We start from the raw sequence: 19,804 nt of genomic DNA, 5'->3' as shown, positions 1-19,804 counted from the left end.
ATAATGAAACTAGTTTAAAGTACCCTAATTCTTGAATTAGCTGTGCCTCTCTAACCCATGAGCCAACCTGAATATTTTGGATCATTATTTAGAAACCAAACTGACATGATAATTCTTTGAAACATGATCACAACTTATTGGGTTGGGTTGTAGTGAAGGATTGTTGAGGTCCTTTGGTTTTGCATATATTTCTTGCACCAAAGAATCCACAAGCAAGAAACTATTCTGCAGATTTGCATTGAGGGGCATCAAACCCTGCTGAATGTATCTTGTTTTGTCTTCCAATATCTGGCGTAGACATTTTCCTTACACCTGGATAGGTTTGTACAGATTGTACTTGAAGAGTAGATGGATTGATTACTAAAAATATTGAGTGTGTTTAGGATTGAGACATGGCCTATAAAAAAAAGGATGGAGACATGTTGGCATTATTGTTCTTTTTTCTCCATTTCTCTTATCTCCTTTTTTTCCTCTACTTTTCGAGGTACTTTCCACAGATAGTGTTAATAGAACTCTATAAATTTCTGTCCCTTCATCCTTACAAGCCAAAGTCAAATCCTTCCTCATCTTTGGAAACCCTTAAACTTTACATACTTGTTCTATCAAATAGGCATAAAAATCTTGCCAAACTAAAGCCAATTTTGTGTTGTAAAACTTTCTTCTACCAATCTAAACCCTATATTCACAAATCGTTATAAACCTGAACCCACCACAAGCATATGTAGGCAAATTTTCCAATTTCTCTTGTGTCACTGTTAAAGAAGTTAATTAGATTACTTGCATATAGCTTTCCTAAATTCTGGATCGTAGTTTGTAGAATGTAGAAAAGAGTGGAAATATGGTATTTCACTTGCACGGAATGTGGTTTGATGGGTTTAGACCATTTTGCAGCTCATATAAATTGTTCATTAGAAGGTAAAAGCCCTTAAGGAATAACTTATAATAAACAAGAAGTGTGAGGCTTAAAGTTTGACTATTGAATCCGTAAATACAATTTTCATGCTCTTGCTGGACTTGTTTATTCTGTGCTTTAGATGCCTCTCTTAGAATCTTGACCACACCTTATTTTGTTGGGCTGCATTCAATTGGTTATTGAGGTCTTTTCTTTAAAAGACCTTCTTTCTTTTCTTTTTTGGTTTTTAGACTTATGAAATAGGAACTCCACTTTATATATATAATAAAAAATAAAAACAAAGAGGGATTTTGATAGTTTTTGCACTTGGTTGACCCCTAAATGGAATTTTTGTAGATTTATCCATAAATTTTCTAAAGTTTCCATGTCTAACACTTTGTGTCCATGAGCTATGTCTCAACCGGTACTTTATTTTTTCATTATTATGATATGGAGGGTGAGGTTTTAGGGTCAAGACTCATAGGATGCATGTAACTTACCAATAAAAAAACAAATAAACATGACTCACATGTCAATTTCTACCTATCATTGCACGAGAGTTAGTAAAGCTATATATTTTTATATTAAAATGACATGTTTTTTTCTTGTAAAAGCAGCAATGAATTTGTTTTAATTCTTTTAATGAGTAATAATTAATTTCAATAGAAGAAGCGCATAAGGGGCGCAACCCTTGTACACAAGGCACATACAGGAGGAGAACCTCGAAAAAAAAAAATCTAAAAGTCAAAAAGATCTAAAATCAGCAAGAAATATGTTTTTTTTTTTTTTTTTAAAGTAAAATCAGCAAGAAATATGCATATGAAAAGTGAACCATGGTCTTCATCCACAGATATAGTGTCCCTAGAAATAAAGGTTTCAGCTTATCTATAGATATTTCTCTCCACTGAAAATAAGGCACATCCTTTTCCTCTGAATGCATTTCATCAAACTTAGAGGAACTGCCTTCCATACTTCATTGCCATCTTGTTTACTGAACTGTTCCTTCCAACATGCTTGATAATGCTGCCACCGTCTTTGGGATCATCCAATTTAACCCAAAAGAAATGAACTTATGATTTGAATAGATTTAGGCTAGTGTGTAATTAGTGCAAGGACACAATAAAGCCATAATCTTGCATGAAAATTGTGTTTCTAACTTTTTCTTTTGAACTTTTAAAAGAGATTGATTTTTCCCCCTTTTATTTTAGGAAAGATGAAACCCTATTTTGGTCTATTTCTTATTTGCAATTTGCACTTATCTTTTTGCACCACATATTCCACAAGGAAGCTATTATTCTGGGGATCTACCTCAAGAGGCATCAAACCCAACTAAATGCTAACAATTTTATTTAGTCTTACAATACTTGGGGAAGAACTTTTCTTCCCACTTCAGTAGTTTTTCCTTGAACTGTTGTTGTATTCTCTTATAGAATGAGATGAAATGACTTGTGAATAAGGTAGGCCTATTAACTTTCTGTTAGGCTTGTGCTATGATGTACACAGTATACATGCAATAACATCTAGATTGATAACACCTTTTGTCCATATCAAGATATTATGACTCACATGTCAGTTTCCCCTTATTAAAGGGCCACATTTGCTCTGGTAGATGTAACAATGAATTTGTGAATTGAAAACATTTAGGCTAGTGTGTAATTAATGCAAAGGCACAATAAAACTTTAATATTGCCTGAGAATTGTGTTTACTTGTTTGTAAACTAGTAAGATAAATTGATTTCTTGTTTTTTCTTTTATTTTTTTATGGGAAAAGATGAAACCTTGCTCCTTTGAGGGGATTTTTTTTTGCACTGCATAATCCAAAAACAAGCTACTATGTTAGGGGTATTGAGGGCTTTAGAACCTACTGACTGCTGAGTGCTGATGATTGGGGATATTGAGGGCTTCAATTTGAAATCCTTACAAGCTACTATGTTCGGTAGACTTATTTTTCCCACTTTGACAGTTTTACTCTGAATTAGTTGGTTAGGTATTTTTATGTAGAATAACAGGGTATATGACTTGTGAAGAAAGTAGATCTATGATCTCTTTATTTTGTTTTTCTTAGCTTGTATATGTGCAATAACATCTGAGTTGATATTGATAATTTGGATTTGGATCCAGTATTATCTATCTGATATTATGTTAAGGTTGAACACATTCATGGCAATATGGGTTTTGCTTCTACCTGCTTGCTGAAGCTGCTTTTGCTGTACTAAAGAGGGTTCCATTAAGAAAGAATAGTGGAAAGTTTTTTTAGGTTTAAATACTTGTTAAAGCAGTTAATTTTTTGACATACATCCATCTTGCCTAGAATCTGGATTATTGTGGGAATGTGGAACTTGCCCAGAATGTGGTATGATGGGATTAGGCCTCTGCAGCTCATTTAGTTGGTAAAACCCCTTAAAGAAGTTTCAATTTGAAATCCATACAAATTTACTATGATACTTAGATCATTTAACCCATGCATATTGGTTGGATTACATGTAGAAAGTGCTACAGCGATTTAATTTATTTTTCATGGGACAACTAGATGGCATATTGCCTAGTGTTAGATTCATATTTTGGGTGATGATACCATTGCCTTTTATACTTTTTGTTAGTGTTGATTGTTTATATTCTCTCTGACTTCTTGTCTTTGAACAACCATGTGATGTTAACCTTTTCCTTGTGTAGTTTGAAGACTTAGGCAAGCCTACAAAAGAGAAAGTGGAGGTAAAAAAGTATAAATGTCGACTTAAATGCCTCGAGGTGGTTGAATTAATTGGCTTTGTTTGGTGTGGAGTTGATTTGCAAATTGTAGCTTACATATTGAATCATAATGTGTCACTTGAAAAGATAATTATAGATCCCCGCCATCCATATAGATGGACACCTAAGAATTCTGACAATTGAGTCTAAAAGTCATGCCACGTAGCACCTTGAAACAAGTTTATCTCTAGGAACACAATTAGTGGTATTATAAAATTATCAACTTTTGATGGTAAGGTCGGGGTGGAGCTTCTGAAATATGCTTGGGTTTTTGACATCTTCAGAGAGCAAGGAGAGAACGAGAAAACCTCAAATTGATTTTGAATTTAAGATGGATGTGTATTATGAAGTTATATGGTTCCATAGTTATTTACATTATTTGTTTTTTATTTCTTTGTTTGAATTTGATCCTCCCCCACCCCCCTCTTTTTCTATACAATTCCCCAAAGAGCAATTTGGGTGTTGAAGATATTATTTCTTTGTTGAAGATATTATTTGTCCTATTGGAGATTGAAACCTCTCTTCTTTAGGCTCCCCTTTTGATTACCCCAAATCTTGTTGAGCATTATTCCAGTTCATCTTTCTATTTAAGGGTTTTAAACTTTTTAAAGTCTTCTCCCTTTAGTTTTTGTTCCATTTCTGATTTCTATCCTTCAAATTTGCATCAACTCCTTCTGAGTCGAATTTGTTTTCACCAATGGTTGTATTCGTTCCTTCAACCTGGGTTTGAGGGAAATTGGCTTCACACAACTTCTTATGGACCTGCTTTTATTTTTTTTCATAATTAATTACTAACAAGAAGATCTTGTATATTCCATATAGCGTTATAAATTATCCAAGCCAATTCAAATATTAAAAGTATTATAGTTAAATTTTAAAAGAAGAAAACATTATTAGTGCATGAATTTTTTGATTAGTTTATAAATAGAGTCAAATTTATTAGTTAGGCCTATAGGGAGTAAGTATAAAAGGAGTTATAGTTTAGGGGTAACATGTAATTTTTTTTTTTTTTTTAAATTATTAAACTAGACTGAGAATGATTAGTAGGTCTAATAATTTTTCCTAAAAGAGAGTGTTACTTCAGTGCGTTTATCGTAATATTTATGTCAAAAAAGAAGAAGCAAAAAGACAGTGAGTACCCTTTGGCGCACTCTGATTGAACGGGGCTAAAACTTTTCAACTTTTTTGAACAAAGATTATTATAACCTACTTTATACTCTACTCTCTCCCTCGAACATTTTGCGAATATCTCTCTCTCTCTCTCTCTGCGTGAAATCAAAAATTCGATCATGGCTTCCCAACTCCTTCGTCGCGCTCTCGGAAGCCACTCAAACCCTAGCACAGCCTTCGAAGCCGTTAGGGCTTTCTCCTCCGCCACCACTATCCGCGCCACTCTCTTCCCCGGCGACGGTATCGGCCCCGAGATCGCCGAGTCCGTCAAACAGGTAGGTCCATCCCTCTCTCTCTTTCTCTCACTCTCCGATTCTGTGTGTTCTCCATGAAAATCGATACAAAATTGTGTTTTTTTTATATCAGTTTGAGTATTATTGGTTTTCTAAAAGTCAATCTAGGTATATGACTCGATCTGCACCTATGAATTTCTATAATTGATTGCTTTTTTTGTTTTGATAGAACAAAAAGGCTGAAGCTTTATGATATATTTGATAATTCAAGCTTCATAATCAGGTGTTAGTTAAGAAAAAAAAGGGTTTTTGAAGGGGTTTTAGTGTAATTTTTGTGTGTTGTTCTTTAATTCGCATAATTGGACTGTGTTTTTGGATTTAGGTGCTGTTGAAGAAATTTAATGGTTTTGGGACCAAATATACATGGTGAAAAAATGAATGTGTATGGAGTCATTTAAGCCTAGGAATGGGTTCATTTGCTGTTTCTACAATGTCCTAATTGAAGTAAAACCATGAATAATGTGCGCCAAGAGCGTTATAGCTTCCAACAGAGACGTATTGGGTTCAAATCCCCCCACCCTCAACTATTGAATTATAACAAAAAATGTGCATTTGCTTGCATGTCTGAGCGTTCGAGTCTCTGTGATTCAAACTTATGCAGGTATTTAGAGAAGCTGATGTTCCAATTGAATGGGAAGAACACTATGTTGGGGACCAAATAGATCCTAGGACCCAAAGTTTCCTAACATGGGAAAGTTTAGAATCTGTACGGCGAAATGGGGTTGGGTTGAAAGGACCAATGGCCACACCAATTGGAAAAGGTCATCGTTCTTTGAACCTTACTCTGAGGAAAGAACTTAACTTGTATGCCAATGTTCGGCCTTGCTACAGCCTCCCTGGCTATAAGACTCGGTATGATGATGTAAATCTTATCACTATTCGTGAAAACACGGAAGGGGAGTACAGTGGACTTGAGCATCAAGTAAGTGTGTTTTTGACATATGCAGATGAATGTTGGCAATGTTTAAATGTGCGTGAATCTGAACTTTTTCCGTCTTTTGATGCTAGGTGGTCAGAGGAGTGGTTGAAAGCCTCAAGATCATTACTCGTCAGGCCAGTTTGAGGGTGGCTGAATATGCTTTCCACTATGCCAAGACCCATGGAAGAGAGAGAGTCTCTGCAATACACAAAGCAAACATTATGCAGAAAACTGATGGTCTTTTCCTAAAGGTCTTAGTAGTATATGCATAGATTATAGATTCTTAATTATTTAACCAAGTAATGTCATATTAACTTCAATTTTGACTTCACTTTCAGTGCTGTCGTGAGGTTGCTGAGAAGTACCCTGAGATAAAATATGAGGAAGTTGTCATTGACAATTGCTGTATGATGGTATAGACAAGTTTCTCTCTTAGTGTCAGTGAATTTGATCTGTGTGCATATAGATTTCCTTTCTTGCAATGTCATATTTTGATAAATAAAATCATTTTAAGACATCGTGTGAACTACACAATTTCCCTTTTAAAATTTTAGGTAAGCATTAACACTTTTTTCTTGTTTGGCCATGCACAGCTTGTGAAAAATCCTGCACTTTTTGATGTATTGGTGATGCCTAATCTCTATGGTGATATTATCAGTGATCTTTGTGCTGGGTTGATTGGGGGATTGGGCTTAACACCAAGGTATGTGTGTATTCATAGACATCTCCAATAATATATGACTTGACCATCTGACATTATATGGCTTCATTTTTCAGCTGCAATATTGGTGAGGGAGGCATTGCCCTTGCTGAAGCTGTACATGGTTCAGCACCTGATATTGCTGGAAAGGTTAAGCCTCAAATTGAATTTATGATTTCCACTCTCGTGAATTTACCCTGGTTCCCTGGCATGTAATCATGCAATATGCATTTATAAACCTTTTTTCCCCTGATCATGCTAGTTCGTCCTCTTTCTCCCATCACTGTAGACATATATTTTGTTGTAGGTTTTGGTTAGAGTGTTAGCATGAATATGAAAAAAATTGTTATTGCTATTGCTTATTCAAAGAAGGAATTTCCTTTTTCCTTTCTGAGGCTCAAAAATGTTTTAACATTTTGAGTTCATCCTGTTTTACCAGTAAAAACATGGTATTTCACAAATTAAAAATAAAAACAAAGGAAGGAACCAAAAAAGAAGAAAAAACCCTTCTTTAGCAATGTGGCTGATATATGGGTCATATGGTCAAAGAAGAGATAGATGGTTAGAATCATTTATCAGCAGGGGGAAAAAGATATTGGAATCTTTGAAATGATTAGAGTTCAGGATGATTTGGGCGAGAGAAGATAAGTGGTGGTAGAATTGTCAACTTTGATGAGTATTTTCTTGGTTACCTAGGATGGTTAGACTCGGGGCTGTTTTAAGGTAAACCCCTTGAATACTGTAGTCTGTTGTTTTCATGCAAGACCATCAGCTAGTGAGATGCTGTTGTGCTTTAGGTATTGCATTATTAGATAGTTTAGGCAAGCTCTGTAATTGAGGTTTTGACCAAGTTCTTTTTTCATAGTATACCTAGTGCATTGGTCAAGAATTAATGACCAAGGCCAAAAGAGGGTGGTTTTATAAGATGATTATAGACTCCTACTTTGTTGCAAATTGCTACTTTTGTTAATTACCTACCTTTGGTTATGCTCTTCCTTTTGTGTTTGCTTTAAAGAATTCCTCGTCATTTCACACTTGTAATCCTGTGTTTCTTTAAGCATAACCTCCTATGAAATAAAGTGTAGTCATATTTGTTGTGGTTAAATTTATGTAGAATTTGGCGAATCCAACTGCTTTGCTGTTGAGTTCTGTAACAATGCTGCGCCATTTGGAGCTCCATGACAAAGCCACTCGTATCCAAGATGCTATTCTCAACACAATTGCAGAGGGGAAATACCGGACTGCTGACCTTGGTGGCTCTTCATCCACAAGTGATTTTACTAGGGCAATTTGTGATCATCTTTGAGGAGTTTCAGTATAGAATTTGAATTTTGCATTGGAGTTGACTACAATTTATTTGTTGTGATGTTCCCAACGGAGTCATATTCAGAACATTTCTCTAGCTCTTTTCTAAGGGGAATAAGACCACATCATCTTGATGCTTCAAAGACGTCCATTATCGCACTATACAGCTGTGGACAAGTTATGGGGCATCCATGGAGAGTTGAATATGGCTTGATTTTATGTATAAACCAGCGTACCTGCTGTCTCAGATTTAACATACATACGACTCTGGTCACAGGGCTCTCTTTCGGACTCTGCTTTTCTTCTGGTGGTTTTGTATTCTTTGTCAATGCAACTCGAAATAAAAGCATCATGGTGTGGTGTTTTTCCTCCTGTCCTGATTACCTGTCTGTGGACTTGGACAGGTTCCTTTTTGATGTATGGTGCACTCACACTTTCACGGTGACATTCTGTTAATTTCTGTTACTAATTATATAAGATATGTGGTACAGTGGTTTCACATTATTGTTGCTCAGTTTTCAGCAAAATACTACCACTCTGTACAGAGTTCATTTGATTCAGATATGATGATAACCTAGGCTTCCAAAAAAGGTACTATGTAGCTGTTCACCCTCGGCCTGATCTACTTGTCAGTACATGGCCATCCCAAAATACAACTGTGTTGGCTTTTATAGCTTATTTTTATTGGCATATATTTGCTTAAATAATAAGCTGAGAAAAAAAAAATCAGGTATACCAATAAAATGCTCTTAAAAAATGCAGGTAAGGGGAAAGGGGGAAATCCGAACCAAACAAACAAATTTGCCAGGTAAAAACGTAAACTGTATACTATAAATGATTAGTGAATCACTATATTCAATGCTGTCATTGCTACTAACAGTGATGTACATCCAAAACATTGAATTCATATCCTACAAGAATTAGGCCTATCTGCACCAAAGCGAGCAGTCAAAAACCCTACCAGAGCCAGAGCTGATTAAGAAGCCATGGGTAAACTATGTATCAGTGCAAAACTTGGAAATTTCTACAATTTTGGTATGCTTCGGTGTTGCAGTGTCAGCCTAAATGATGTTGCAAGATGATTACTGGGTAATCACAGATAGGGCATCCCACTGTATTGGGTTGAGAAATGGGCTGTTGGCATGGATGGGGGAACTAAGGCTTGAATGTGTGGGGCAGGGGCACGTAATTCACAGCCATTTTGCACGGCGAATTGGGTCATTGCGTTAAAAAGTGGATTAATGGGAGTGGTAATTACAGGTGGGATATTCATTGGGGGGCTGGCCCAACATTGTTGGAGTATTGGAGCAGTCATCTGAGCAGGTTGCTGACTCCACTGATTCATGAGACTAGATAATGCAGCTGCAAGATACAGAAATGTCAGAAGCTACATGGCATAAAGAGCAATATAATAACTCAAGAATGCTATTATGCCTTCTTTTTGGGTTGAGGGGTTTAATAGAATACAAATGCCTTTGCATCTTTGTTATAGCTGCATAAACTTTATATTCATGCAAAGCACCCAATTAACTACATATATGAAGGTAGATCTAGTCCCTACATAAAAAAGTTACAGCAAAATTGCATCCATCCCAAGATGGGTAGGTCAAAAGTTTTGGGGTATGCTTCAATTAACAGTAACATAAATCATGATTTCACATCATAAGTTTGAATTTAAACTTTCCAACAGAGAAAAAACAGATAAAATAAGAAACGAAATAATATAGAAAAGATCGTTCATAAAATAAAGTGGACTAAAAAAGTTAAAAATGAAAAAAATTTCTAAAGACTACTAGCTGGATAACACGATAATGATGGTTGAAAACAAGTGAATGAGACACAGTTGTGTAGATTAACTCTAAAAGATGCGAGTTTTTAATTGTTGTGTGAAGCATAAGATGAAGACTTAGTTTGGCAACAAACTAAGTCCAAGTCCATATTTGTTAAACTAACATTTTTGGCAAAAAAGAAGGTATTTACAAAAGGTATCCCCACTCCAACTTAGTTTGGCTCCATTCGTATGGTCTTCTTGTTGATTTAGAAAATCTAATATTAAAAAGGAATCTAATCCAAGAACAATTAGGATTGTTTGGTTCCTGAGTATGGCTAAGCTGACTTTTCAGCATAAATCCCTGGAATGAACAGATTACTCCTACATATATACACGTGTGTGTGTGTATTATAGAATGTTGTATTAAAGAAGTTCTATACCTTGATCTTTATGTAGTGACCCAGTTGACGTAGGAATTTGTTGCTTTAGTGTTAAAGCATCTGCCAATAACTTATTTAGATAAACCTTGCCATGAAATGTCTCAAGATCCCTCTGCACTTGCATCAATTTTGTCTCAGCATCCTGACGTAACAAATCATACTTCTTATGTATCTCTTCAATCTCTCTGTCACATTCAGATTTCAGCTGCAATATCTGCTCAAAATGAAAATCATATTCAATTAAACAAGAAATGCCCAAGGGCTAATAATCCCCAGAACGAATTAATCAAGAAATCAAAAGATTTTTTTTAAAAGGCATCTTGGACAAACCCTATGGTTGTGTATCTTGAAGGCTTGCTCCTTATCCCTCTGTATTCTTTCCATTTCAATTTGAAGTGGGTTTAAGCAAACAGGCCTCTCAGGTATCACAGGAACAAATTGTGTATGATAATTCACTGGTCCCGATACGCTCCTATATGGAAGATGTTCACTTCCACTTTCAGGCATAACTATGAATGGTTCCAGGGGCAAATCCATAACAGGATGCATAACGTCAGAAAATTCCAGCAGATTCTCTAAAGGTGGTGATCTTGGAGTTAGAGCCTCTTGACTGTAGGAATGGCTTCCACTGCTCTGGTGATGTTGTATCCCACTGGATGCAGGTATGCTGGCTAGATTGTGTTCGGTGGAGGAAGGATAAATAGATATAGGCAGCTGCAAAACAACAGATTGCAAAATTGAGTTTTCAAGATTAAAACGGTAAGGCAGTATGGTACTGCCAATTGCACTGCAGAAATTATAACTTTATTGCAACAATGCTGCAGGTTGCCACTTAACCTGCCTGTTTCTTGCACTTGGCAGATAATGCGGGGACAGTTTTTTTTTTTTTTTTTTGGATATATATATATATATATATATATAAGTAACAGAAATTTTATTAATAAAAACAAAACTAGGTACACCTGGGGTGTACTCGGAGAATTACAAACTGCTATCAAACTACAATGCTCAATCAAATCTAACAGAGAGATGAAAAGCAACATTCCAATCTAACAAGGTACGGAGGAAGAAGGCTTTAAGCAAGGAGATAATGCTGGCAGTTGAATATGTTTTTAGGGGATCAATTCCTTATAAAAAAGTTCATTTATATCTGGAACTGCATCTCTCTTTCCTCAACCTGAAAGGAAAACACCTCAAAATTTTGCATGAAAATAAAAAACTTATACATCCTAACCTTGACAACATGAAACTTGGGGAAGGGAGAGAGAGAGAAGACAAGAATTTAACATACGCAACTCATTTCAACAAAAGTCTACAAACACAGATGTACTTGACAGTTGACATTTGCAGTCAGGTGCATGGAGTGATAACAATACTTGGCGATCTCTCCAAATTTTAGTTCTTTCAAGTACAATGTACCATGTGTTGCCATATAAACGAAACTTTCATCCAGCTGAAGAATATCAGAATGTGGCAAAATTCTATTGGCTACTGAATTAAAGTGACAATCTATCATGTACAACTCAGGTAAGGCACAAAATATACTTCATTCTTTGGTGACCAAATGAATTGTGGAAGGCAGAAGAATCCCTCTCCAACTCAATTATCCTTGCAACAAAATGTATTGCTGCAAAGAGTTCCTCAACTTGATTATAGGGATTTCTTTTTATTTCTTTACTATGGTCTATCATAAATACCACACAAGTACTTTATGATTCTTTGGCAATAAAGGTCAAACCTTGGTGTGATGGCTAGTGCCCTCTGACCACTCGATGTGTTGTGGGTTCAAGCCCAATAATTAGCCTCTCCAAAATGGATATAAGGCTGCCCACTAACCACCTCTCCCACACCCTATAGAACTGGGAGCCTTGTTCATTGAGTATGACCTTTTATTATTATTTTGTGATGAATTTAGAATACAGACATATCTGTTGGCTACAGTATAAAACTATATAGAAAATGAAGTAAAACCACTAAAGGGAAACTATTTTCATAAATATTCAAGTACCTGCTGTGATGCCAGTGAATTTCCTTGGGCCAGGCAAATGTCTGGCTGCACCAAGGATGAGTAAGTCCCATTAAATGCCAGAGCAGCTGACTGTCCACAATTGGCAGTGACTGCTCCATTCTGCTGCCTGACCTCAGTAACAGTTGTGCTTTCCAGAGTCACAGCATCTTTTGCAATAAACTCTTCAGTGGGATGCACAACATGAGGTAACATTTCCATGGGTTCATCATCTATGACCACTTCACTCAGAGTATGAGGAACTCCAGAAGGTCCTTCCACACATTGTCCAATCTGCGCATTTCTAATAGGACTCTCCCAATCTGAAGGACACGACACAAGGGCACCATTTGTGGGATCATTACTGGAACCTGCTTTATCATGCTGCTCAGCACACATACTTCCATCTCTTGTTGAGGCCATAATTTCCGTTTTATCACTCTCTGGATCAGACTCTATGGAAATAGTTTCCATTTCTCTGGGCAAATTACAGGATATCTTTTCAAGATAAGAAATTTGAGAAACTTCAGATGGCAGACTTGGTATGGTTCCAGCATGATTCTGGTTTTGGAAATAAGGCATAGCATTAGGACCAGCATTCTGGGAACCATCGTTAATTTCAGCTGTATCACTTTGTTGCAGTTTGCCCTCATTGACCTCTAAGTTGCCCAATGGGAGATTACCTGATATTGCTGTTGGACCCCCTGGTTTTGATTTTTCTAACGAGGCTACTACGTTAGCATTCATTTGTTCATGTTCAATCCTTGAATCCTGCTGTGAAGCAACAGGTTCTGTTTTATGATTGTTTTCATCCAAATTTTCCTTGAAGTTGTGATCTACTATCCCAAGCTTATCTAATCTTACTGGAATGTCCTGATCATTTGTACAAGTAAGGGCAGACTCTAACCTGTGCTCTTCCTCCAACTTTTCCCTTTCCTCCATCATCCTTTCATGAAATTCCTGAATGTCCGTTTGTGGGTGTTGAATAGATTTTTCCGTTCTTCTATCACAAATATCCGGAACTCTTGTTATGCTAGTAGAGATATGATTCGTCTGCACCATTCTACAGTCAGGTGCCTGTTCCACTGTGGCAGGTTCAGATAGATCTAAAAAATGATGACTCTGAAAGCCCCTTTCCATCTCACCTTCTACCACATCTTGATAGTTGGATATAGTCGATTTTGAAGCTTTTGCACCATGTGATCCCTTGGCTCTCCTTTTTTCCAAATGGCGTGCAAACTTTTTCTTTACCTTCTGCAATTCAGAGTAGATATAATCCACCTCTTCTTCCTTGCAGTCATAATTTAAGTGCAGTTTTGCAAGTGTAATCGATTCCTTGTGATCAATACTGTGTTTCAACAAAGAAGCTGCAACCCAACACTGAGAGAAACATATTCATCACTAATAATTGCATAAATAATGTATGTGAATCAGATATTTTATTGACTAATAGGATAATGCATAAGAACTCACACTAGATTCACTTGATCTAGGTGCATCCAAGAATGCAAACATACACATGCTCCCACATAACACATTACTGTCTCCATGGCAGTTTATAGCTTATATGAACACACAGACTTAGATTATTTTGAATGTCCTCTAAATTATGTTGATCCTAAAAAATTTCAACAGAGAATGAGCACATCCATGCCTGTAAGGATGGAATGGAATTTGATAGCTGGTGTAAAAGAGCTCCTATAAAACTGGAGCTTTATATAGGGGATTCAACAGAATTAGGGGTACCTAGACCTGAAATTAATAGCAAAGTAACATGCAATAAACTGGTGATCCTAGAAAATTTTGCTAGGGAAAAAACAAGCTAAATGATGATCATCCACAGTATCAGTCCTGCTGGACCAATTAGTGAAGATAAGGTATTGGATAATCTGTTTTAAATCTCTAAAGAGAGTAGGCATGCATAGATGAAATTGATGAATATGTATTTATTGCCTGTAGAGAAGTACATCATTCACTTAACTAGATGTGGCATTGACTTCAATGATATTCCAAACACAAAGGAAACCAGAGAAAGGATATGCGGTTATAATAATATTGCATATGCATGAAACACGTACGTATATACATACATACATATGTATAGAGGATACGGAATCTCTACATTGAAGGAAAATATTCTGATTTTGATAACCTTTGCACTTTATATGTTGACAGAGACTGGTGAGAAAATTCAAGAATCTACATTTTCTCTAACCAAAAAAATCGATACCATGGTTAATTTCAGCGCCCATTTGTCACTTGGTGACAATAATGTCCAAAGGGTCACAATGGTAGAGCTGATAATTATACTACTTTTATCTTCTTTTTGCCCAACTGCATCCCTTTAGGTTCTACTGGAGTTGGGCTTCATAGTCTCTTAAGCTTGTGTAGTGCAATGATTTTATTTCAATATGTTGCTCAAATTATATGCAAATCTAATAGGTGATTGTGGAAGCAAAACACAAGGTTATACAGAAAGCACAAAGAAAATTTTAGTCTTATTTAATTTTGGAAGTCAATTGTATTAGGTCTTATTAGTTAATTAGGTTAATTAGTATCTTATTTTATTTCCTAGGGTCAAGGTTGCTTTTGTAATTCAATATTTAAGATTTTCCAAGTCAATTGGAATTAGGATTTCCTAAGTCAACTATAATTAGGGTTAAATTATAGTCTATATAAGCACCAGGGGTGTTGACAGATTGAGAACGTTCAGATTCCCCACCAAACCGCCACTCCACTCAACTAAATCGAGTCCTAGAAACCCACATCCACCATCGACTGATGGAATACAAGTTGTCATCCAGCAAGCCATCAAATTTGAGACAGTTGAATCAGTCGAACCAGTCTTTCTCCTCAATGGCAGCACGTGGTGGAGATCTCATCAAATTGGTGAAGATCTTGCTAGATTCAGTGAAGATCTCTCCAGATCTAGCAAAAATCTTGTGAAATCCTATGAGATATTTTTCAGATATGGCAAGATTTTAGTCGAATCACCCTAGATCTCAAACAGCAAAGAACAGCAAAGTGGCAGAGGGCTACGAACCACAGATAATCAGATAGGTCAGGTTAGAGTCGGATTTCTGGACAGGAAACCCGCACTTGACCCAATGTGATTGGGTTTTGATGATTTTCACCCGCCGTCAACCAATCCACTGCTCATATTAGACTGATTTCAGTTCAAGTAACTCTAGTTCAGCGGGTTTGTCAAGTCCGGGTGTGGGTTAGATAGTTCTAATAAGCACAACATTGTACTCCACAATTTAGAAGTTTATGATAAATAAAATTTCTCTTGGAATTTTTCCAATGGTTTGGTATTGACTCCAACCAACCATAAGTGCAAACTCTACATTTACTCTTTTACTTAGTGTAGAACAAACAACACAAACTTTCCTTGAATAGAGAGACAACCAGAAGTCAACATGCAACAAGTTTGGACAACTAGTAGAAATCATTGGAGCAAACAACGGAATCCCATGAAATCTAGTGACCTGAAGGGAATTGCCATTAGGATCAAATCTCATTATCATATGACAATGAGCTATGTTGCTTTCAGGCAAATTACTTTGTTTATGCTTCTGTTTAGTAAAATTCATTATTTATAGTAATTTTCTTTTTCTTTTTTATAATTTCAATTTAAAACTAAAAATGAGGTCACGTCCATCCCGGGACATTTCCCAGAGTGATGCAAGACAAATAGACTCTAGAATGAGGCCTTTATTTGGGAAACACAATAAGAAGAAAATAAAGGGATAGGACTTAGGAATCACCTAGGTTTTGCTTGAATTCAGCATCAAGAGGATAAATGAGAAAAATATATAGAACCTAGGCAATAGGCACTTAACAGTTGCTTGGAATTAACACCAAGCACGATATGAACCCAGGATTTAACACCTTCGTTTGCTGGAATCAACACAAGTGAAAGAAATGAATAAAATAATTTAGAGAACCACAAGCAAGTAAGAGAGAATAACTAAAGAGTTATGGGTTCGGTCCACGGGATAAAGGCTGAGCGGCTACATCTTCACTGCATTCTCAATTTTTTTTTTTTTTTTTTGGATAGGACTGCATTCTCAATTGTTGATTACACTGTGGGTTCCAGTTAGTTCAACTGATAAAGTCTCTGATAATTGAATAAAAGATCTGGGGTTCAATTTTCGCCTACACCAGAAACCGACCGGTGTCTTGATTTGATAATAAAAAGATATCATTAAAAGCGGACATCATAGATTAAAACTCTCTAAAAAAAAAAATTGTTGATTACACTAGTAGAGTATATACAAGAGCTAGGGTTAGCCTATATAGGCTTACAATATGTTGGGCCTCTTGGCCATTACATTAAATTAAACCCAATATCTTTAACAAACACCAAGCACTAGAAGAAAACTTCAACCCAAATTTCATAACTTCATAATAAACTGCTTACACTACTAAATTTTGGGGCCTTTAAATAGACTCACCAATTACATCATAGAAGGAAAGGAAATAGATTTCTAACCTAACAGAGAAGAAATAACTTGTAATCTATTACATAGAAGGAAAGGGGAAAAAAAATTCTAACCCGGCAAAGAAGGAGTAATGCTACAGACACAAACTATTTTACAACATTTTTACAAAATGTTGATATGGCCAACCTTTTATTGGTTTTCATTTAAGCCCACCATTAATATAACTTTTTCATTTTCCAATAATCACTCACCACATCAGCAGTTTGTAAATTTTTTTATAAAATAATTTATATATCTAGCATTATTCAAGAAGAATAATAATAATATTACATTCACAAATTATTTTACAACATTTTTACAAAAAATGGAAATAAGCTGTAATCTATTACATTAAATGTGATATACCCAAACAAAGAATGGAAATAAGTTGTAATCTATTACATTAAATGCAAAACAAATATATATATATATATATATATATACAAAATATTCCAAAAGTTTCCACGTCCATCAACATCACTTAATATGATTTCAGATAAGTTTTCTAATTTTCTTTTTGGTGGGTTTCAAGAATTTATTCTTGTAGATTCAAGGAACCCTTTGTGGATTTAAGGGTTAGTTTATTGAGACAGACATGTTTTGTTTCCTGTGGCTTTCCCAAGGGTCTCCTAGCCTCCCTAAGATTTCTTTACTATTAATATTGTGGTTGTAGCCTCCTCGGCAAATTAGAATTTGCTTAATACAATTTCAGAGAGATTTTCTCATATTCTTTTTGGTTGATTCCAGGAAATTCTCCTCACGGATTCAAGGGTTATTTTCTTGAGATGGATGTTTTCTGTTTCTTGTTGCTTTCCACCAGCATCATACTACAAGCAAAGTTTAGGTGCTAACTTCTAAATTATCTATCTTTTTATTTTATACCCTTTCAATTTTTGTTGTTGCATCCGTTTTGGTTTTTCCAATATTATTAGGTTTCTGGAAGTGCACGACAATCATTCTCTTATTTCTTTCTTTTTTAAAAATAAATGCACGCTTGCTGGATGAATGCATGACAATCATTCTAGATTCACTATTGATGTCCAAGAAGATTAAGATTCGGTTAATTTTTTCTCTGTTCGGTTAAAGAACCACATCATGTGTCATATATGACATAGCGGTGGCACAAACAATTAAAATGATGATTAAACCAAAGAAATTAAATTCTGCAATCATATTTTTTGTATTTCTCATTAAGACCAATCAATGATTCATTTAAATTTGTGAAGAAACATTTAGGCACTAGATGGTGAAAAGTAGCATAAGTATGAAGCTTGCATCTAACCAGCGATATCTGATAGGCCTGTAAGGTAGAAATTTCTTTCCAGCTAACATCAAATTTTTTCTTCATGTACTTTAGAAACCTTAGAGCAGTGTCCTTGATATTCTCCTGCATTGTCATAATGTATCACAAACATCAGCATATATAAAAAGATATTATGAAAAATATATTCACATCCATCACGCAGGTAACACTTTCAATCTAAAAATGAAGTTGCAATCTCTCTCTACTAGTAGATAGATGTCTAAATTAAGTAGTTGTGCAGTCAAACCACCAACCATGTATTATATAGCCTGGATTGCAATTGTCAAGGTTCATGCCAGTAACAATGTTGTATGTGCATTGGATGAGTACCTCTATGTGCTAATTCTACAAGCAAATTGTGATACCCCAAATTGAGTGGATTGGTTTTGGGGGTAAAAGCGCAAATGTGGCTAGAGCTTTTTTTGGGTCGTTATAAATGGTATCAAAGCAAATCACGTGACTTGAGGGCGCTACAACACAACATGGACCTTGACAAGGGCATAGTGTTTACTAGGTTAATCTTGGGTTTACAAGAGGTTACAAGAAGCCTCAATTGTAACTTGACTAGTCCTTTTGGGGTATAAGCATAGTTGTGGCTAGCGTTTTGTTACTTAGATCAATCTTTAAGTGCTCCAATTAGGCATGTGAAGCATGTATATCAAACTAAGACTGCCACCATGGAAATGGAATGTGCATGCTAGTTAGAGTGACCCCACAAATCTGGCACATCATGGTTCTGTTTGCTAAGCACAGCTCTAAGTAATTACAAGAGTTTAGTGAAACAAAGTAGAATTGATCCAAAGACAATACCAATCTATATAGATCACTTTGAAGAATCCATTGAAACTATTTTAGCATACTTGCATGTCCCGTTATGAAAGAGCTACAACCACACAAAATGATTAACAAATATCATCACACTCAGCTGCTGCTGTAACTAACAAATAATTTCAGATTACGCGGTTATTCTAGCTTAGCAGTATGGTTATGAATCTTAGGAGTGATTCTTGCATATAATTTCTGACTTTCCATGGAAGAAATTTTTCATCAGTTTAATCCCTTTAGTTGGGAGAATAGATGGAGAGACAAGCCAATGCACTGCAGTCTGTTCATTATTATCTCACCATTGTTGCAGGACCCATAATGTACCAAGCTCACAATAGATTATTTGTCTTGGCCTTACATATCATGCTTGCCAAAGATTAAGTTCATCAAAACTTAGGAGTGGCCCCTTCCATAGAGTAATGAGAATTGAAGTTCTAGTATGTTAACTAAGATGAAATGTGAGTTATACAACTAATTTATATTTGCCACCAATCAATTGGAAATTGAGCATTCATGTTGCATGAAAAGGACAAATGAGCCAATCAGAGGCTTGGCAAAGCGGGTCCCAAATAGAAAAATTAGTGTGTTTGTATTTGAACTAAAAAGCATACAACAAAGCATAGGAAGAACATACTGGAAGCAGTAGAATTTCACAAAGTTTTGACATCTCCAGCTTTGGCAAGAATTGAGTAGTCTTCCACACATCAGTCTGAATTTCTTGTTTCCTGGATTCAACCATGTCAATTTCAGGTTCTCTTGCAACATTACTAGCCACAGGATGTTCAGTTGGAGAATCATTGTCCTGATTTATGCCACCCATGTTCTCTGTAAACATCAAAACTAAATACGTTACCGATTGATTGCAAATGCCACCATAGAAAGATAAATTTTCTTGAAATCCTTTTTAAATTTTTTTTTCTTCATTTTTCTCCATAAGAATTTTGGATTT

The 19,804-nt window shown here is 35.8% G+C and overlaps 2 protein-coding genes across 11 annotated transcripts in view; one reads left to right on the top strand and one right to left on the bottom strand.

The window, feature by feature from the left end:
* Positions 1-4,819: 4,819 nt before the first annotated feature.
* Positions 4,820-8,531, top strand: LOC115953250 (isocitrate dehydrogenase [NAD] catalytic subunit 5, mitochondrial). Its single transcript, XM_031070841.1, has 7 exons — positions 4,820-5,085; positions 5,705-6,025; positions 6,112-6,273; positions 6,361-6,435; positions 6,616-6,725; positions 6,800-6,872; positions 7,837-8,531. The coding sequence occupies exons 1-7, from the start codon at positions 4,930-4,932 to the stop codon at positions 8,026-8,028; spliced, it is 1,089 nt and encodes a 362-aa protein (XP_030926701.1). The 5' UTR covers positions 4,820-4,929; the 3' UTR covers positions 8,029-8,531.
* Positions 8,532-8,827: 296 nt separating this feature from the next.
* LOC115953248 (chromodomain-helicase-DNA-binding protein 2-like) overlaps positions 8,828-19,804 on the bottom strand; it is a 32,822-nt gene continuing 21,845 nt past the window's right edge. For all 10 annotated transcript variants that reach the window (XM_031070832.1, XM_031070833.1, XM_031070834.1 and 7 more), the window contains 6 exons: positions 19,490-19,680; positions 18,010-18,114; positions 12,247-13,623; positions 10,569-10,952; positions 10,239-10,452; positions 8,828-9,389 (listed from right to left, as the gene is read on the bottom strand). In XM_031070832.1, coding sequence (XP_030926692.1) covers positions 9,121-9,389; positions 10,239-10,452; positions 10,569-10,952; positions 12,247-13,623; positions 18,010-18,114; positions 19,490-19,680 — 2,540 coding nt within the window. In that variant the 3' untranslated portion in view covers positions 8,828-9,120. The remainder of the gene's footprint in view (positions 9,390-10,238; positions 10,453-10,568; positions 10,953-12,246; positions 13,624-18,009; positions 18,115-19,489; positions 19,681-19,804) is intronic.

Source organism: Quercus lobata, chromosome 7 (assembly GCF_001633185.2).
Source record: "Quercus lobata isolate SW786 chromosome 7, ValleyOak3.0 Primary Assembly, whole genome shotgun sequence".
In the NCBI taxonomy this organism is placed as follows: domain Eukaryota; kingdom Viridiplantae; phylum Streptophyta; class Magnoliopsida; order Fagales; family Fagaceae; genus Quercus; species Quercus lobata.
This window is presented reverse-complemented; position numbering and strand designations above follow the sequence as displayed.